This window comes from Phalacrocorax carbo, chromosome 3 (genome assembly GCF_963921805.1).
Source record: "Phalacrocorax carbo chromosome 3, bPhaCar2.1, whole genome shotgun sequence".
NCBI classification, from domain to species: Eukaryota; Metazoa; Chordata; class Aves; order Suliformes; family Phalacrocoracidae; genus Phalacrocorax; species Phalacrocorax carbo.
Genome location: NC_087515.1, coordinates 65974956 through 65994025, shown reverse-complemented (window position 1 = coordinate 65994025; position 19070 = coordinate 65974956). Strand labels below are relative to the sequence as shown.

General features: G+C 34.4%; 1 protein-coding gene across 2 annotated transcripts in view; it reads right to left on the bottom strand.

Moving 5' to 3' along the window:
• AHI1 (Abelson helper integration site 1) overlaps positions 1 to 19070 on the bottom strand; it is a 98993-nt gene that overhangs the window by 65997 nt on the left and 13926 nt on the right. For both annotated transcript variants that reach the window (XM_064447225.1, XM_064447226.1), the window contains exons 6-16: positions 17862 to 18072; positions 16964 to 17156; positions 15295 to 15387; positions 13619 to 13804; positions 12039 to 12191; positions 9701 to 9833; positions 8645 to 8768; positions 6110 to 6339; positions 4583 to 4686; positions 3852 to 3970; positions 872 to 1002 (exon numbers count right to left, since the gene is read on the bottom strand). In XM_064447225.1, the coding sequence (XP_064303295.1) occupies positions 872 to 1002; positions 3852 to 3970; positions 4583 to 4686; positions 6110 to 6339; positions 8645 to 8768; positions 9701 to 9833; positions 12039 to 12191; positions 13619 to 13804; positions 15295 to 15387; positions 16964 to 17156; positions 17862 to 18072 (1677 nt within the window). The remainder of the gene's footprint in view (positions 1 to 871; positions 1003 to 3851; positions 3971 to 4582; positions 4687 to 6109; positions 6340 to 8644; positions 8769 to 9700; positions 9834 to 12038; positions 12192 to 13618; positions 13805 to 15294; positions 15388 to 16963; positions 17157 to 17861; positions 18073 to 19070) is intronic.

Sequence of the window (19070 nt, the reverse complement as noted above, 5' to 3'; positions counted from 1 at the left end):
AATAAAATTGGGTCTTCAGCTGATGGCATTATGAATGCAAGTACAGTGTGTAAGCAAGAGTCAATGCCTAGTGAAAACATATTACTGACAAAATTTATCCCTCCTCTTACTTTTATTCTGCTTTAAAGTTTTCAGACAAATCATGCAGTGGCATAGATGTAAGCTAATATAGTTGCAAAGGTGGAAAGAAATTCAAAACAGAACTGTTGGTTAGCTGCAAGTTTTAAAATATTTACTTTTTCCTTTCTAAAAATATTTAGATCATAATTGGAGACAGAACATAATGTCATCAAAACCAAGAAGTGTATCCTGCTATCTTCTACTGTTATTTTTGTCCCTTTTACTTCACTGTATACCAAAGATGACAAATTCTCTGTCTTACATTTGCTTAACACTTTTCCAGAGAGATTTTGGTAGCTATTTTGAAACTATTCCGTTTGGGAAATAATTCACAGAGTAACCTTATATTTCAAAGGCTAAATATATTCAGAGTCTCCAATCACTACTGGGAGGCAGATGAAGTTGCTCTCAACAGAAGCCTAATGCAACAAAACTACTAATTTAACTTAAAACATTTTTGTGCATTCCGCTTTAACTCCACACGTGAAGGACTGCAGTACACAAAAAGCTGAGCTTAAGGTGCCCTTTCCTGCTGGATATTACAAACTCTAGCTTTGCCTATTAATTTCCTCTAGAGAATTAAATCTCAGAGATTAATAATAGCTATTTAAAAGGTGGAGCTAAGGCTTCAGGATTTAAGAACATCTTAATGAAGTTTTATTCCATATCAAAAGTGTTTCAATAAAGCTTACAAAACCCTTTCCCCCTCAGTTTTGACAACCTGGCTTAAGACCATAAAATAATTAGTTACCTGTTTCTGGATTCCAAACATAAGCCTTTCCATCTTCACTTCCAGAAAACAGGAATGTGCCACATGGTGTTAAGGTGCTGTGAATCTTTTCTCTGTAATTTGTGGCACCTATGTATTTCTTTGTAGCCAAGCTAAAGACAAAGAATAGTTTGCAAATGTAGCAGATACAGAAAAAATTAGATTGTCTATTCTGAAAGTATCAGTCCCCCTCTCTATTCCTCAATAAAATCAGTATACCTTGCATCCCAAATAGATATGCAAGCACACACCTTCTCCAGAGTGCAGAGTTTAACCTTTCTTTTCCCTGGCTTTCATAATGCACCTGAAATTATAGATGAAAGTGTACATCCTTGTCTTTTAGTAGAAAATGGAAATACTCAGATCTAGAGAATGAATACAGATGTAGTAATTTGCATTTTCTTGTTCCTGGGCTTTGCAAAGAATGGGGAAATTGGCACTATTACTCCAAGCTCTGCCAGAAAAGTTTTCGTTATGCTTCCTGAGCTTGATTACATCCCAGTAGTGCTTAAGTTTATCCAGCAGCTCTATTTAGCTCTTCAGACTGATGTCTCCTTTGTTGGAAAACCAGCAGTAGAATCAACAAATTCCAGACATCAATATTGACTTCCTATTAACATTAATATTTTTAATATTATTGTGCTACTTAGGTATCCTAATCTTTTTTTTCAGTGAAACACTACCGGCCAGCATAGTAATAATGACCTTCTAATGAACTACCATCAAACAGTTTGTAGGCATCAAGGAAGAGAGAAACTGCAAAAGGATTTAGAGAAGCATAAACCAGGTTTTAAGACGCTATCTCAAAAATGAGGTACAGCTTGGAAAGAGATATGAAAGTTCAAAATAGAGACTAAGACAACAGTAACACTATGGTGGAGAATTCAAGGCAAGAAGAATGGCAATAGACCACAATGGCCCTCAAAGACAGCAGACAGTAATTTTTAAAACATGTTACAGCAGACATGATGGAGGTATATTAGGAGAAGTGCAATGCAGTTAATATGACAGGAAAATTATTTTTCATAATATTCTAAATTAATATACCTTAGATATAATTCTATTTGGCAAGCAAGAGAAAAGGATGCTTTAATGATCACAGCGCAAGACCATATTAGCCCAAATAAAAGTTTTAGCTACATGAATAAGAAAGATAGTATCTCTGAGTTGTCATGCAGAAGAGCTCTGCAAGATGTAAAGCTAACCTGCATATGAAACCCTAAGGAGAGGTCTGAACCAAAAGCAAATCCCTGATCACATACCTGAGTGACAGGACAACAGCATTATCCAAACATATCACAAAAGCAAGTTGACAGAGGAAAGTTAAGAACAACTAGATGTCAATCTAAGTGAATTGTGTTGATCTGTGACCTCCACCCCCTCTTTTCTCATGCAGGGAATGAACAGTTAATGCTGACATGTAAAATTATCACTGCTGGGTATCTAACCCTGTGGTTTATTGATAGACTTAAGCCAATGTAACTATGGGCTGCAGTCAAAGCAGCAGTCCTGCTGCTGTCCTCTCCACCCTTATTTTCCCAGGCTCTCCCTCACTTCTCTAGTGTTTGGGCAGCTATCAGATGAGTTAGATCAGATAGTTGAAAAAAATGAAAATTAATCATTTGTATTTGTAGGTTGATTTTTAGTCGGATCAGTTCACTGACCTGACTTACCCTGCATCAAAAGATCCCTAGAGCTGATAAAAAGAAATGCTAGGAATACATGGCCAGAAGTGTGGGAGATAGGAGGAGATGGCGTGACCTATGGATAAACTGGCTTAATAATTGTGAAATTGCATACCATATTAACCCCTTCTTAAAGATTAATATGCATGTCCATTTTTCTCTCTCAAATTAAAACTCTGCACTTTTAATGCATGGTAGTGTTAGAAGAACACTATCTGCTTCAAAAACGATGGGTTCCCTCTGTTAATCCACCATTTCATGCTCCAATTGAGTGGATAGTTTATCCTGTTTCATGTAGAACACCACGGACATCTGATTTTCTGCATGGTGATGGCAAGGAAGGCAACCCATGAAATTAAGGATGATCATTTATAAAAAGTGTTCATATCTTCAACATGACTTTCCAGAAAAGAATGTTTAGGTGCATCTTATCAACGTCTCTAACTGATAGGACTAAGATTCCTCTCCGTTTCACCCAGTGAAATGACAAGAGGGAATGGACAAAAACTGAAATATAGGAAATTTTGTTTAAAATTAAGAAAAAACCACTTCTTTTACTTTGAGGGTGAATACTAGAACGTGTGCTCACAGAAGTTGTAGAATATCTTTGAGATTGGAGAGTCAAAACCCAACTGAGTAACATGCCCTCATGTTTTGATTATTGGGGTTGGACTGGCCAATCTCCAACATCAACAACTCAAGTGATTCTGTGATGCCCTTGTTTTTTATTGCAGCTTATTATTAAAGAATCATGTTCACAACTTAAAATGAGAAAATCATCAAAAACTAGGTAAAAAATATCTCACCACCTGCCTAATATACCATAATATATACATCACTGCATATTTCGGTATTTATGATGACAATCTTCATTCCATTTTATCATCAAATTACTCTTCTCAGAGTCTTAACAATGAGAAGCTAAAGCAAAGAAATGTTATCATTTCAAAGTTATCTGCATGCCCAGATTGCATTTTTAAAAGTGAATTCAACCTTTAGGAGACTAATATCTTTTCCTTCATGCCACCTTAAGCTCCCAAGTAATCTAGTAATTTTTGGATATTCTATTCTAAAAAGACTTACCCAATATCACACAAAAAGTCTGTAATAATGCGGTGTTTTGAAACCATTTCCTAACCCTAATATTGCTATCCTTGATTATGAGGACATCTTTCTTCTCCAAAACTATACATTTAATAGTTTTATGGCAGTTTATTTCCCCAAGCAAATATTAAAACAAAAACGAAATACACACTTGTCACCAAAAATGTACCTACATTCTGAGATCCATGATTCTCAGAGTACTGTCTTTGGTGTGGATTAATAAACGCCTTCCATTTGGATGCACCTCCAAATGATTTATTGGTGTTCCTTTAATATCATTTTCTTTTATTTCCTACAGAAAGAAGGAAAAGAAAGTTAAAAAAACCCCAAACCAACTTTATGTTTTAAAATTCAAGTTTTAACACATTATTATTCATTTTTCTCTTGCATTACTCTCTTTCTGCCCAGTGCATTCTATTTGGTTAAGGAAAAAGTTTGTTCCTATATTAAGGCATTTCATCCTAGGCAGTCAGCTTTTCACAACCACAAGGCAGATTCCAGTGTGACTCTGAACTTCTGAAAGACAGTTGATGATAGAAATGCTGACTGAACATTAGGCCTCTAAGGTATGAACAAAGGTGATTTGTAAAGCCTGTGGTCTATTTTATTGTTGTCTCTAGAAAATGAACGTAATGCATTAGCATTTATCTGTTAATACAATGTTATTAAACCTCAAGCATTTTCATGTTTTTATACAAAAAAATTGAACTTGCAAAACAATTTGAAAATTTTAAGTCAGTGAATCACAGCATGTTCTATCAGCTTTTGTACTGTTGTTTAAAGAAAATACACCTTTTCAGTTAAACAAAAGTTAATGTGTAAAAAAATTTGAATTCAAGTCATATTACTAGATTTGGAACAGTTCAAACAAAAATTACCATGCAAGTTTAAGAAACCTGTATACCTTATTAATCCTCCAGTGTTGAAACACGTTTTGAGAACTACTTTTGACAGATGCATCCCAAACTATTATCAGTCCTGAACTATCTCCTGAGAACATGTGGAGCCCTGTGAAATAACATCTTATAAGTAGAACATCAACACACAAAAGAACAAAAACAGAAAACGATGTATGAACAACAAACAACTTTTTAATATTTTTTTTTTGAACAGGAGAACACCAATTCTTTCCTCTCTTTTGCTATGATATACTTATGGCAAATACATTTTGCTCATACTGCATGACTTAATTTGATATCATAAATTTGGATTTAGCACGTAAGTTGGATACTGAGGTGCTGAATATTCTTTTAAGTTTCATTTTTACTCATATTCTAGAACCAGCAAAAAAAGAGCATTTATAGCTCAATGAGCTTCACGATAGCCTAATGCTTATCTATACATTACTGAGATCATTTTAAACAAGAACAAATATTGTTTTCCAACAGTTGTCTTAAATTAAGCACAAATACTTATTCTTTATCAAAATGCAACTCTTTTCTCCTCATAGTACGTACACCACTCAATGCCTCCAAAAATGAACCACCAAATTACCAATGGTGTTACTAATACCAGAAACAGTCAAACACTTCCAAGTATCTTATTCATTCACCCACCTTCAATTCTTCCCACCCTCCACTAGTGCATGTTAGTACATGTCTCTCACTTGTTAACTGGTAGATTCACAGATGAAAGCATTATTCACAGTGGTCAAATCTCTGTCCTTTTCTCTCAGTTTTCCACATTCTCTGTCAATGTTGAAAAGTTCATCACCTTCCCAATTCTTCAGTCCAGCATTAAAATTCTCGGAATCTAACTACTGCTACCCTCATTTTCTTTATCTTTGTACTGAGTTGATAAATTTGAATGACAATATGGTGGAGCTGTCTTTGCTACTGCTATGATCATGCAATCCCCTGTTCTGAAGTTCTGTTCTGAGAGTTCTCTAGAAGCTGGTTTCAGATTTACTACTTCTCCTTTTAAGTTAGTACATAATTCTTCCACCTACTTCTTTAACTAAACCTGCCTTTTCTCCAGCTTACCTCTCTACACTAATGGCTAGGCTTTTCACCTGCATCCTGATCCACTTGTCTCCTATGAGCAGTAGCTCATATAAAGCTCATGCTTTATATTCTGCAAATTTTTGCTGCAATACATACAAAACATTAGCTTACTAACAATAGCTAGTTATAGGGACACCATGACCAAAACCTGCCTAGTCATCATTGCCTCATCACTACAAATTTATTTGCCTGTCCTTGCTACACTTACTGTTTCTGATTACTCTCAATTTGTATCAGGGACTATGTGTCCCTTTGTGTTTGTCCAAATAAGCCATCATGCTAACATATTAATTGCAAACACCGCTAAAACTACTCTATTTTATTCCAGCATTTCACATTGCCTCCACGAAATAAAGCAAACTAGTAACACTTAAGTTGGCCTTCAACTGAAAAGATGACTATTTGAAAACGTAAGACTAAGTACATACCTTCTGCATCAAAACAAAGTGTGTTGATGAAACTTCTGTGACCATTAAGCTCCTGTAGCAGTTGCCCATGGATTTCTCTCACATTTGCATTCCAGATTCTAATCACCGAGTCATAACATCCTGTCACGACCAACAAGTCAGCAGTTGGGTGGTACTTTGCAGTGTAAACAAATGAAGGATGAGGGAAAACTCTCACTGCAGATGCTGCCTGCATTTCTATTTTCCACATTCTAAAAGGAAAGGATGTTAGGATATCTACTGTATAAAGCAATCACATACAGTTATAACTGATGGCATACTTTGTCCTAGTGGTTCTATAGGCAAATGCTTGCAAACACTTAACATCGCCTGTTTATCCTACCAATTTCTTCCACCAATATTTAATACTTTAATATGGTACCTTTACTTTAAGGTACCTTTTTTTAAAGATATTTATTTAAGATACCTTTAGTACTTTACATAGTACTCTGTCTTCAAAGTAAATTCACGACTACTTACTAATTGAATGGACATTTTGCTCATTTTAAAATATAAAGAATTCCATGAAATAGATTGGTTTCTTTCTTTCAGGAGTTATAAGCAAATTAAGACCTTCTAGGGGTATCACACTTTTTTTTTTTTTAAGTAGAACAAAAAAAACCCATAAAGAAACATTTAAGACCACTGACTATAAATAAAACCCCAGAAAGTTTTAAAAGAACAATTACCTACCACACAGTGATTACAATCTCAAGGATGTTTTCTTCACATAAATTCAGTTCTTACTATTCATCTACTTCCTATCCTTCACCACCCATAGCCGTCAGATCAGATTTTTCTTAGGAACTGTTTTTTGTTTGATGCTATACATTTTATTATTGAGCCTTCCCCAAAGATGAGTCCATAAAGAATGGAAGGGTACCTGGATCATGAAATACAGGTGGGCAGCGCATTATAGAGAGCGCTCCATTACAATATGGAATTTAGTTGTTCAAGTGCCACCCTTCCAGGTGGGGTGACTACTTCTGGTGGCTACTGAAGAATTCTGAACTTACTCTGAGGTAAGTTCATTACAGAATTGCAACCCCTTTAGAGTACAGCGATTAACTTGCAACTTATTAATGTGCAAAGGTCACAAAGAGTCTACCTATCTTTTAGAATGGTTTTGCTCTAACAACATAAAAGTTAATTTATTGCTCACAAGTAATGTGGGCCTAAAGACTGGGAAGGCTCAAGGGTAACATACAGAACACTACATAAAGAAGGATTCACTTAAGTTCCCAAATTTCCCTTCAAGTGGCCTTAGAACTCAGTCTGAGAGATGATCCAGGTAATAAACTGATAATGTCTTCAAAGCAATAGGGTGCCTTTTGGTCCCCATACTTCAATTCTACCATGGCAAAATGCTCTCAATATGAAAGGGAAGAAGAAGAAACTCTTTGCCTAAACTGAGACTTTTTAAGGAGCTTAAGGCAACGGACAATAAATACAGGAACTAACAACTCGTACAGTGACTATGCATAGTACACAGAAAAGGAGACAGACCACTACAGTTTCAGCTTGCTGCCACAAATTCAAGAATTGAGGAACAGCTGGGCCTTCTTATAGGTAACATGACTGAAATTTATACTGACTTCAACATAAAAATCTATTATTTAATCTGCTTCCAAATAAAAATAAAAACATGGCCTAAGCTCTCAAAATATTCTTCTTATTCCTACATACAAACAGCAAAAAAGAGCAAAACAGTTTCACACATATATCATTAAACAATTCTTCTGGCATTTTAATTATGCAACTGCCTGTAGCATTACTGAGTTGCATAACAGAAACAAGAGATAAGGATCTGAAGAGCTAAAAAAAAAGGCCCTATGAAAATCTATGAAGTAGCTCGTAATAAAATTATGCAGTGTCACAGCCATACTTTCATGTTTTTCTACAGTTTTGAGGGTTTTGCTTTTAAACCTTGAACAGATTAGTATTTTAACATTAACAGTGCATTGAAGTACACTTTTAAATTGTAGAGGAAAATGTTACACATTCAGTTTTAGAAATACTAACAAAATTACATTTAAAGCAATTTAAGTTGAATTATTTAACTATGTGTCAAAAACATTACATATATATATAAACACACAGTGTGGCCAATTTATACACATAACTTGAATCTTAAATTTTCAGTTTCCTGCCTTATGTTCAAATTTGCAAACTTAATACTGCATTCATAATATGGCAATTTCACCAAGGACAGAATATTCCAAATGCCTCAGTGACTTCTGGAAATATGAAGTCTTTTGCTAATTTTTTCTGCCCTGTAGATTTAGACGCTACAGTTTCTGGAAAAGCTTTAGTCTCAAATACATATACATTAGAAACTAATATAGTAAATACAGCATAGTGTTTAACTCCATCGTAATTTTTATAATTTATAGGGTAAGGCACACTGCAATCAAATCTTTCATTAAAAAGTTATAGCACAGTGTTTAGTAAGAAATGAAACTGGACCACTTTCTTTCGTGCTTCTGGTGCTATCTGCCAGAACATCATCATACTGACCTGACAGTGCCATCAGAGGATGAAGTAAGAAGGTATTGATTGTCTTTTGACCAACAAAGATCATACACTATGTTAAGATGACCATAAAATTCTCTCAGGAACCGTCCAGAAGGAATTTCATACACTAGTGAAGTTTAAATAGAAAAATAAAAATTCTGTAATTATTTATAATCAATTATATGCAGCTGTGCATTATGTGCAAAGTTTAGTCTAATCTGGGCTGAGTTTCTGCTACCATAAGTCAACTAATTTTCTTCTCATTTTCAGAGAAGAAGATCAATTAGCTGCTAGATATACAATGACAGCAACCATATACTTCCATCTAGTGGCTCATGAAACAGCCTACTTGCTTTAAATTATTAGAACCAAATTAGGATTATAATTTTTTTAAAAAATTTTGACAGCTACCTGAACAATCTTTGAAATAGATTAACATAGAGATCTTTTTATGGGGCTGTGTAATAAAGGAATCTAGACTTACTGTTCCTTGCATTTGAACAGTGTATACTTAAAATAATCTTCTCTCTAGATCTCAACTTTCTTATGCAGGGCTTTAGAATTATGCAGTTGAGGCTACTGTGAAGAAGCAGCCCCAAGTTTGAGTTCCAGCTGAACTGGACTGTGGAAGACAGCAGCCTCCAGTGGTCTGCCTGGAGATGACAGTATTCCATGTATCCAACTTCCATGATAGGTTAGCAGAAAAACTTACACAAAAAGCATGTGGTGGGGGCTGGAAAAGCTATTTCACTTAAAACCTTGTTATCAGAAAATATGTTCCTTACGCAGACTGATTTAGTATTTCAGGTAGACCTCTGCACAGAAATAGTGTGACTTCATACTGTTAAACTGTACATACATTACCATGTATGAAAAGCCAATTCCAGCCATGTTAACACAGGTAGAGCATTTTCATCGGTGCTCTTTAATGCACAGAACAATTCACATAACACAATTATAAAACAGAACCTCTAAAAATATTTAAAATGGATCTTTTGCCCTTTATTTTCAAACTACATGAGTTTTAAGAAAAAGACCCAAAACGTATTTTAAACTTACAAACAATGGGATAGCCATTCCTTCCTGCACATGCTGCTGCCAGTGTTTTTCCATCATGAGAGAAACGAATACAGAAACAGCCCATATCTCCACCTCGCAGTGAAAACAGATGCTTGTTCGGTATGCGGCAAACCTAGCTTTTCATGTAAGAATTGGGATTACGCAGTTATGAATATTAACTACCCAATGCTTAAAACACATTCTTAGTTCCTGTCATGCACAAGTTTTAAAAAGCTACTAACATCTTAAGGGAATTTAAAAGAACAATTCAGCCTTATGAACAAAGACAGTTCTGCTGCATAACTTAGGCCACATCTAGTTTCTATATTCATTTCTACCCCATTATTACAGACAACTATCAAGTTTTAAAAACCTAAGAACATTTACAACTGAAATAATTTCCTTAAGATTAAGATGTGCTTAATGATGACTTAATAATATAAACTGTAGAGTTACACTATAAGTCAAGCTTGTTTAAGGAGTTTAAGCCAAACTTTTCATAACTTAACGACTGCAGCATGAACTCAGAAGACTAACTACAGGCACTCAAACCTTTGGTCTACCAAATCACCTTTAGCATTCCTCATCCGTATTTTAATCCCTGATTTTTTTTAAACGTCACTGGAGAGTAAACATTAAAAAATTGCGCAGGTATTATAGTCCCCCTTCCTCTCTCCCCAAATATTTACTCTTTTTCACCCAAGGGCTTTTTCTCTGGAACTAAATTCAAAGTTTAAGGGTAACTAAAATATCCAGAGTAGTTATGTGATTATTTAACATAAGCCTGATTTACCTTTATGAATGCAAAAATTAGTATTAACAGATTCATATGCATGTAAAAGTGTACAAACAGATCTACTTATGAAATAATTGAATATATACTGTTCACTTCAGAACAAAGGTAAACACATCTTGTTAGAAACTATATATCCAATTAAGCCTTCTTATGCTTTTTAACCTCTAAAATAAAACATTACAGTATTGAATCAATACAGTTCAGAACAAACTTATTTTATTTACAGATCGTGTAACTGTGATTCACATATAAAAATTCATATTTCATTCATGTATTGAATAATTCATAATGCTATAAAACATTTTGCAAAAATAACATCATCCATCTGTCTATATTTATGGAAACAGATACAAATACATTGTGGTTCTTTAAAAAGATAAAACTTAGCCTTAACGGTAAAACAATAATTGAAATGTATGAAAAGGAAATAATACTCTTGAGTGATTATTTATTTTTAAACAAGCACATCTACTTTAATATTCTTAGGCAAACAGACATGCCACATCATACTAACTGTACTGAAACTTTTTCACGAGACAGCACATCACAAAATACATCATCGCTCCTAAATTTCTTTGATATGGACATGGCCTAGTCTAAGAATAAATAAGCTGCCAAATTTTATCTGTATCATGGCAGGCAAATATTCTTAGGATCATATTTCTGTTGGCTTTGATTACACACTTATTTTCAGAATGGAAACTTTCTGAAAAGTAATGAACATTAGCATAAACACACCTTTTAGGTATCCTGTCATTTTTTCTAAGAACATTTCCATTTTAAGAACAGACTTGTGTATTCTTTACTATTTTATTATTATTATTAGCATACTTTACTGGGAAATAAAATTAAGTCCATCCGTATTTAAGTGTTCCTCTTGAAATGATATGTATAAGGACTACAGTGTGGAATCAAAACCAACGTTCTTTGTCAAGGAACCTTTTATTATTCAAATCTTTATAGAACCATGAATTCACACTAACACCACTCTACAGAAAAATGTGAAATTGTTTCATTGACATTCTATCTAGTTGCAAAAATATTCCCTTTTTACGATTGCTAATTTCCATTAGCTTCAGTGATCTAGGAGTTAAGATGAAGTCAGCAAGAACAATAAGGTTTTTCAATGAAAGTTCCTTCATAATTCTGTTATACTGCAAAAATATCTTTAACTGAGGGAATAAAAACAAAAAACCAAAAAACCGAAGACAATATTTTCAGTCAAGCTGAATTCTGAGAACTAGTTTCCTGTCTTACTTCCACTACCTGAATAGCCCTACTCTTTCAAATTCCTAGAGAATTCTGGACATAAAAATACCTAACTGTTCTGGGAAAAAATGGTTAAATCAACCATATTTGGTAAGAAGCTAAGCATCCTCTACTATTTCTGAGAGTTCCTTATTTTTTATATTTTTAGTAATTTTTTAAATTTGCTTTAATGAATGACTTGCTTCATAAAATATATATAATAAAAATAAAATCATAAAAAGATAGTAAATCTTTACATTATTTTTCTTTAAAAAGCAAATAAAAACACTTCACCTGTCCAGGCAATCTTGTCCATTTAAACGGCTCCTTTTTCTCCTCTGGAAAGGGTTCACATGATTTTTTAGATCCCTCTCTCTGGAGCTCACGCAGTGTTGCACTGCTTTGTTCCTGCTGAACAGCTATCATAGAGCGGAAAGAAGGAGCAACCTTAAGGCAAACAAAACTAAGTATGAGGGGAAAAAAACATTTTTAAAACGAACAGTCTAATATCTGAAAAGATTCAAATTTTTTCAAATGCATTGCATTTCTACATCTGAAAAATAGAGATTGGAAAAAGCTTAGTACATGAAAACTGCGTAGCAAAAATTTCATTACAGTAACCAGCAAGTCGGAAAGCAAGCTGAGCTTCCAAAGTTGTGTCAGTCAGATGGTGTCAAAGATTTTTCAAATAACTGATACTTTGCTATTTTTATTAACTATTCAGTTCAGTGAAAATTTGTAACTCTACTACGTTGTGAAGGTGTTGTATAAAAAAAAAAAAGGCACTTCAGCATGTAAAAAGTTCCAGCGATGCTAATCTACCACCTTCAGATGTTTTGCAACAAAATCCATTCATGATACCAAAAGATACTACCAGCATCGTGTATTGAACAAACTATGTTCAAGTGTTGCAAAGAAAAAAAGAGGACTGATCACATTTGTGATTTTTGTTGTAGGTAAAGCACATATACTTTCCAAACTTCTACAAGTGCACTTACTAAACCTTACCTACAAGTTACATCAAGCTTGAACACACAGGAAGCCTTCATGCTGTTAAGCAGCATCACAGCCCCATCGCTGAGGGGCACAGAGGCCATTAAGCAGCAGCGCTGCAGTTCTGATCAGTTTCACTAAGACAAGTCTCTTCAGAAACACATCTGAAGACCAGGCAAAATTACTGTTTTCTTCCAGGCTGACATTTGCTAGCTGTCCACTTCAGGTTCTTGTGACTAAAAAGGGAGGCTGGACACCAACTATGAAAGTAGAAACTAATTCAGGAGCTTAAATCAGTTGTCCACACATAGATGTCTACTTCCATGCAAGATGCTCTGTTTTATCTGACATATCTATTTTCATATCTACCAGCCCATGCTGTCTTTCCCTTGAACGCACATCTCAGCAAATACCAATGTAAGACTGTCTTTAAAGGAATTTTCATTTGAAAAAAAAAATAATTACTCATTATAGCTTGAGGGTGCAGGGAATCAGAGTTAAGTGACTTACATCTTCCCTCACTTACAGAATTTACACACCTGCATGAGTCCAGTGACTTAGAATTGCATTTCTCCTAATGAGAAGGAACATCAATCTTCAAGAAAGTACTCTGAAAGTTTTCTGTCAACAGCAAAATATGCAAAGTTGCAGATGGGAAGGTATGCCTATTTTTCAAAGACTGCTATGAGGACTGAGTTTGGAACATGTATCTTAGGATGCGAAGTTCTTGTTATGGTTACTTATATAGTAGCTGTTTTATATAATGTATGTATGTAGAGCTTTTATATGCATGCATACGAACACCACACGTGCTCTAGCTAGTTACTAGTTCATACAGAAAAGTCTGTATATTTTTACATCCAATTAAATATTTTACTTACATGATCTGGCAGTTTTATGCCTCTTATGGTTACATATAAAGTTGATGGATAACGATTTCTAGGACATTTTGCCCACCAGTCATAAATCTCAACAACATTCGAATGTGACTTGGTCCTTGGAGGTGGGTAATATAATTGCAGGCGGAGTTTTCCATCAATGTTTCGAACTCCATTTGCACCTACAAGCTGGAAGGGCGATTAAAAAGAGAGAAAAATGTGTTACGTTAACATAAAAGTAAGAGTCATTGATTATTTCTAGTATCTCAAACAACTACAGGATAAACTCCAAAATCCACTTCCCACGGGAGAAATATACTATCCCTAAAAGTGGTAATGAAGTAAGCATATATTAAACACCCCCATGATCAAATTACTAAGATTAAAGCTTAGATGGCAGCCTAGTTTTGAATCATGTTTCATATGCACAACAGTGATATCCCGCATGTGGGAAAACCTCTGCAGTACCACTTTTTTTCCTTTTTTTCCAATTACTACTTGCTGGAATCACCCAAATCTGAAAGGACTGCCAATCTACAAAGAGCCTCTTCCAAACCTGCCCCCTTTGAATGCTGCAGCAAAGGGCACTGACAAGGCTTTGACTCAGAGCAGAAGATACAGCAAAGCAGTAACCTTTCCAACTTCAGAGGAAATAGGTTTCTCTCTACTGAACTAAAGAACAAGTGTACCTAATGCCATTAACAGTGACCACTGTTTATCACGACATTTCTACTTAGACTGATACAGGTGAAAGGATAATGCAGGGAGATGCAGCAGGAATGAAGAACAGGCCACAGTTTTATTTGTATTTGTGAGTTGGAAATTCGGCCTTCCCTTTGTTCAGAAGTAGGCTATACTGGATGCTTGGACGCACAGTCCCCACCAGCTATACACCCAGGCACGGGATACAAGACCTCTGATTCCAGTAGATTCACCTTGGGCAGTGGTGAGAAGAGACTCTGTGGAATGATATGGAGGTCTCTCTCCCTTTCCCTAAACTTGCAGTCCATTATCTTCTCCTGTATTCCTCATGTTGTGGACTGCTCAATGGCTGTCAAGATCAGATCTACCATCCACAGGCGTAGGTGTAAATGAACAATCCTCAAGCAAATTAAAGCTTGTCAGCTCTCAAAGGCCTAACTGGCACATTCAAGTCTCTCCGAACAGGGTAGAAAGGTACATGATGTGAGGGCTAAACTACCTGTATCTCATTGCTGCATCATTTCAAACTCTGCAACTAAAAATGACAGGCATTTTATAATTAGGCTAGGGAGTCTTTTCAAAGACTGGCCAACTGAAAATGCCACTAGAATACAGAACAGCTGAGGTACAGAAATTAGTGGATTTGTCATTTCCTTTGCAGAGACAATCTCATGAACACACAGAAAACCCTCAAAGAAAACCTCCTTCTGTACTTTATGAACAAAAATAATTCTTACACATTCTATACTTTCTTGAAAAATACATATTCTTTACTGACAAGCTTGTTACTGTGAATTTTATGGGGCAAAGGTAGAGGGAAAGGACAGAACAGCCAAGCAAGCAAGGATTTGTTTTTTCCATCTCTGTTACCTGGAAATATTAAAAAACGTTTTCACACTTAGTATGATTACTGTGCTTTAGATAACAGAATAAAAAGATTTATAAATGTTGTTTCTTCATTTAAATATTTACAGTACCTTTAGAAATGCCCAACAAATTTTTCGGAAACCACATTCCTGAGTTTGTACAGAGTTGGCTCTCACTTCACCCATACTTAGAAAATCAAGGATCTGAAAGTATTGATAGGAATATAAACATATTTCTATTTAATATATACTTCATGGTAATTAAAAAATACTGCTGAAAATATGCTAAATGCGATTCACCAAATTAAGAGGCTTTCAATTTTAAGCAATTACAAAAACAGTACTTCTTCCACACAAGTATGCAATTAGAAATAACAGGTTCTTATGCATTTACCTGATGACTACTTAGGAACTGCTTTAAAAAAGAACATGTCTGGTCTTAAAAAACTATTCTTGCTTCCCTTCTCTCTCAATAAAAAGAGAAAAATGTTCGTGTATAATTTTCCTGAATCCTATATAGGTCACAAATCAAACAGATCACAGATCTGACAGCCGAAATGAGCTGTATGTTAATCTAGCTGGAAAACCGCAATCGAAAAGTTAGGTTTCCTTTCCTAGCTTTATCACTTATGTCATAGAATCAGTCACAGAATGATCAGGAAGGGACCTTCAAAGACCCTTTAGTCTAACACCTCTGCCATGGGCAGGAACATCTCTTACTAGATCAGGTTGCTCAAAGCCCTGTCCAACCTGACTTTGAATATTTCCAATGATGTTCATGAGATTCTTCGTTTTTGTGGTCAGCAACCAGAATCTTCTCATATCTAGCCACTCCTGGAGGTTTTTCTGGTATTCAGAAAAACTACGAATCATGCTTTCTTCAAACTGATATTTCATAAACCATGCTGAAGACAAACAGCATGTTGTCAATGTAGTCATACTTTTGGTCCCAACATTAACATGGTATCCATGAAGACTCTTTACGTACAACTGTAATTACTTTTGTACTAAGCAACTAAGTACTCTTAATTCTTAATTCTTAATTCTATAAATGTGTTTGTTTATGAGTATCACAGAACATAAAGAAGAATATGATGATATTGTATATACAATCGATTTGAAATATAAAAAACAAGGAATGAAAAAATACTGATTGTATTAGGTTCCCATTTTCAGGTTAATGCTACAGAATATCTCCTTACAAATATTGAAATACTTAAGCTCAAAATCATGTTGAATACATACCTTATAGTTTCTCCCAAATTTATAATTGCTTTGTGAAGAATGGGAGAGAAGTAGTAGATGTCTAAAATATTACTGGTGAACAATGCAATAGATTGCTCATCGGTTCAAGGGAAAAGAGGTGTTGCTACAAGCAGACAAACTCCCATCTTTGAGTTTCTGGTACTTAAGCTTCTTTTCAGATTTTAAGAATATGAAAAAGGAAAAAGTTATATTCTTTATATGTGGTGCCTTCCCTCCTGAGCTGGAACAATCTTACCAGCAATCTTACCAGCCTTTCCCAGAAGTTTGACAGTTGATTTAATAAGAAAGCTTTGTCCTCATTATTATTATCAAAACAGTGGGGGTTTTGCTATAAAAAAATGTTTATTAATATTAGCAATCACCAATACCGCTTTTTGATATCTCCACTTAATTTTGTACCTTAACACCCCATATAACTGAAATAAAACAACTGAAAGAGTCAAATATATACTGTTGAAGAAAGAAAGAGAAAATTGTAATGTGCATAAATTTGACATAAAATATTTAAGCTTACCTCAAAAAACAGGATTACCCGGGGGCTTTCTTCAGTATTTTGAATAAAGTAACTAAAACGCTCATTAAATATGACTTGCTCTTCCCATTCTGGAATTGCTGATTTAGACTGTCTGAAGTCATATGGTTGTGTCATAATAGGAAGAACATGCTCTATTTGTTCTTGTTCATAATAAGAAGAAACTTTCCTCTTGCTGTTTGAAAATTTCCAAACAGTTACAATTGTTATAGTGCCTTTAAAAACCCAACTCAAACAAAACAATATTTTCAGTTACTGAAAGCAAAGAAACATACAAGATACCATTTGTTTGATTTTAGAAAAAAAAAATTCTAAACCGACCCAAAACTTAGGACAATTTGCAATGTATATAGAATTGCCTCAGGCTGAAGTTCAAAATCCTAACAATCAAGTTACTATTACCAACTTTATACATAATGATCATGGCAAAGTCTACTGCTTAAACACTGTTAAAATTTGGTTTTCAGGAAAATTATGCATGACAGCTATTAGAAATATGAAGAACTAAACTTCATTTCAGGATTTTAAAAGCTCTTTTTTATAAAAGAAAAGGCAGGCACTTACGCTACAATAGCTTTGCTTACTTATTCTAATCTAATCTAATCTAATTCTCTCTGGAAAGAATACAGAATGAACTGTGCTGTAAATATGGGGACCTCAAAAGCAATACAGCAGTGCAGAGCATTTAAAGTGCCAAAAAGAAAAGAAAAATACCACTCTAATTTACTGTAGGTATATATATGCATTATCATAGATATAGAAACTAATGAATGACCTTGCAAAGCTTAAAGTTCAGCATTATTTTCATATTTAATTTTCTAGGGAAGAATCTATGATTTCTAATAATCACTGATAATAGAAACAGTTTAATAAAAGTTACCTATGATCCTTCTTGACATATAAGCCACTCCTCTGATCAACAACATGGATTTTAACCATGGGATGAGAAACCAGGAGATCAGTTTTAAGTCGATCAGATCGATGGATATAAACTCCCAACACAAGATCATCATCAAAACCAAATTTAGACTGCACTGAAGTATCTGAATTCATTTCTTCATCATTTTCTGCAGCAACTTCTGTGTTTCCTTCTAACAAAGGAACAAAGCATATTAGAAGTTACTATGTTCCACTAATAACAGTTTAAAGGAGTGAAAATTCTCTGTATTGTCTTAGCAATCAGTCGTAAATTAATATTTAACATCTTCTTTATGTAATAGGTTAAAAAAAAAATTATCAAATTTGCAGCATTTTCAACATGTATGAACATACATATGACTATATAAGCTATTCATATTAACAAACATTTTAAAATAAAGTCAGAGGTCTTCCTCTTGATTGACACAGATTCTTCTATGCCACAATGACTTAAAATCCATACAGTTCAATTTCCTGCTCTGGACTACAGCCTATGGTAGGGGATTTTTTTTTGTTTGTTGTTGTTGTTTGGTTTTTTTAAGGAATATGCAAAAAACAAGATAAGCAAAAACTGATGCTTTATCCACATGCATTCTCCCTGAATTTACCAAACACTGGTTTCAGAACTTTCTCATTTACAAGTTACAGTGAGACCACCATATTTAATAAATATCAAAAGACCGACTCCTCATCAATTTCTGTAATATCCAGTTTTAAACTTATTTCCTATTTTGGCCTCCACAATGTTTGAGGAAATGAATTCTCCAATTGGACTGTGTGTTGCGTGAAAAAGTATTTCTTATGTTTGAATTGAGCATCAGGTTAAAACAGTGGCAATAGATCATTTATGGCTTAAAGTAAATAAAAATGATAAAATAATAAAAAGACAATTAGAATATGCACCTAAGTAATACACTGTAAAGGTGGTATATGTATTATTATATTATGCTTGAAAACCCCCCACTTCTTAACTATTTATCAATTTAAAAACTATTTACAGTAAATGAATTCTCAGGACTTGAGACTGATATATCAAATTAAGTTCTTAACATAGTCTCAGAGCTGAAAGAACAAAAATACAATAAAGTAACTAAACAAACTTAAGTAACTTCAACAGCTCAATCATTTCTGTGTTACTATCATGGACAAATATTTCTGTAGCAGCACAAAA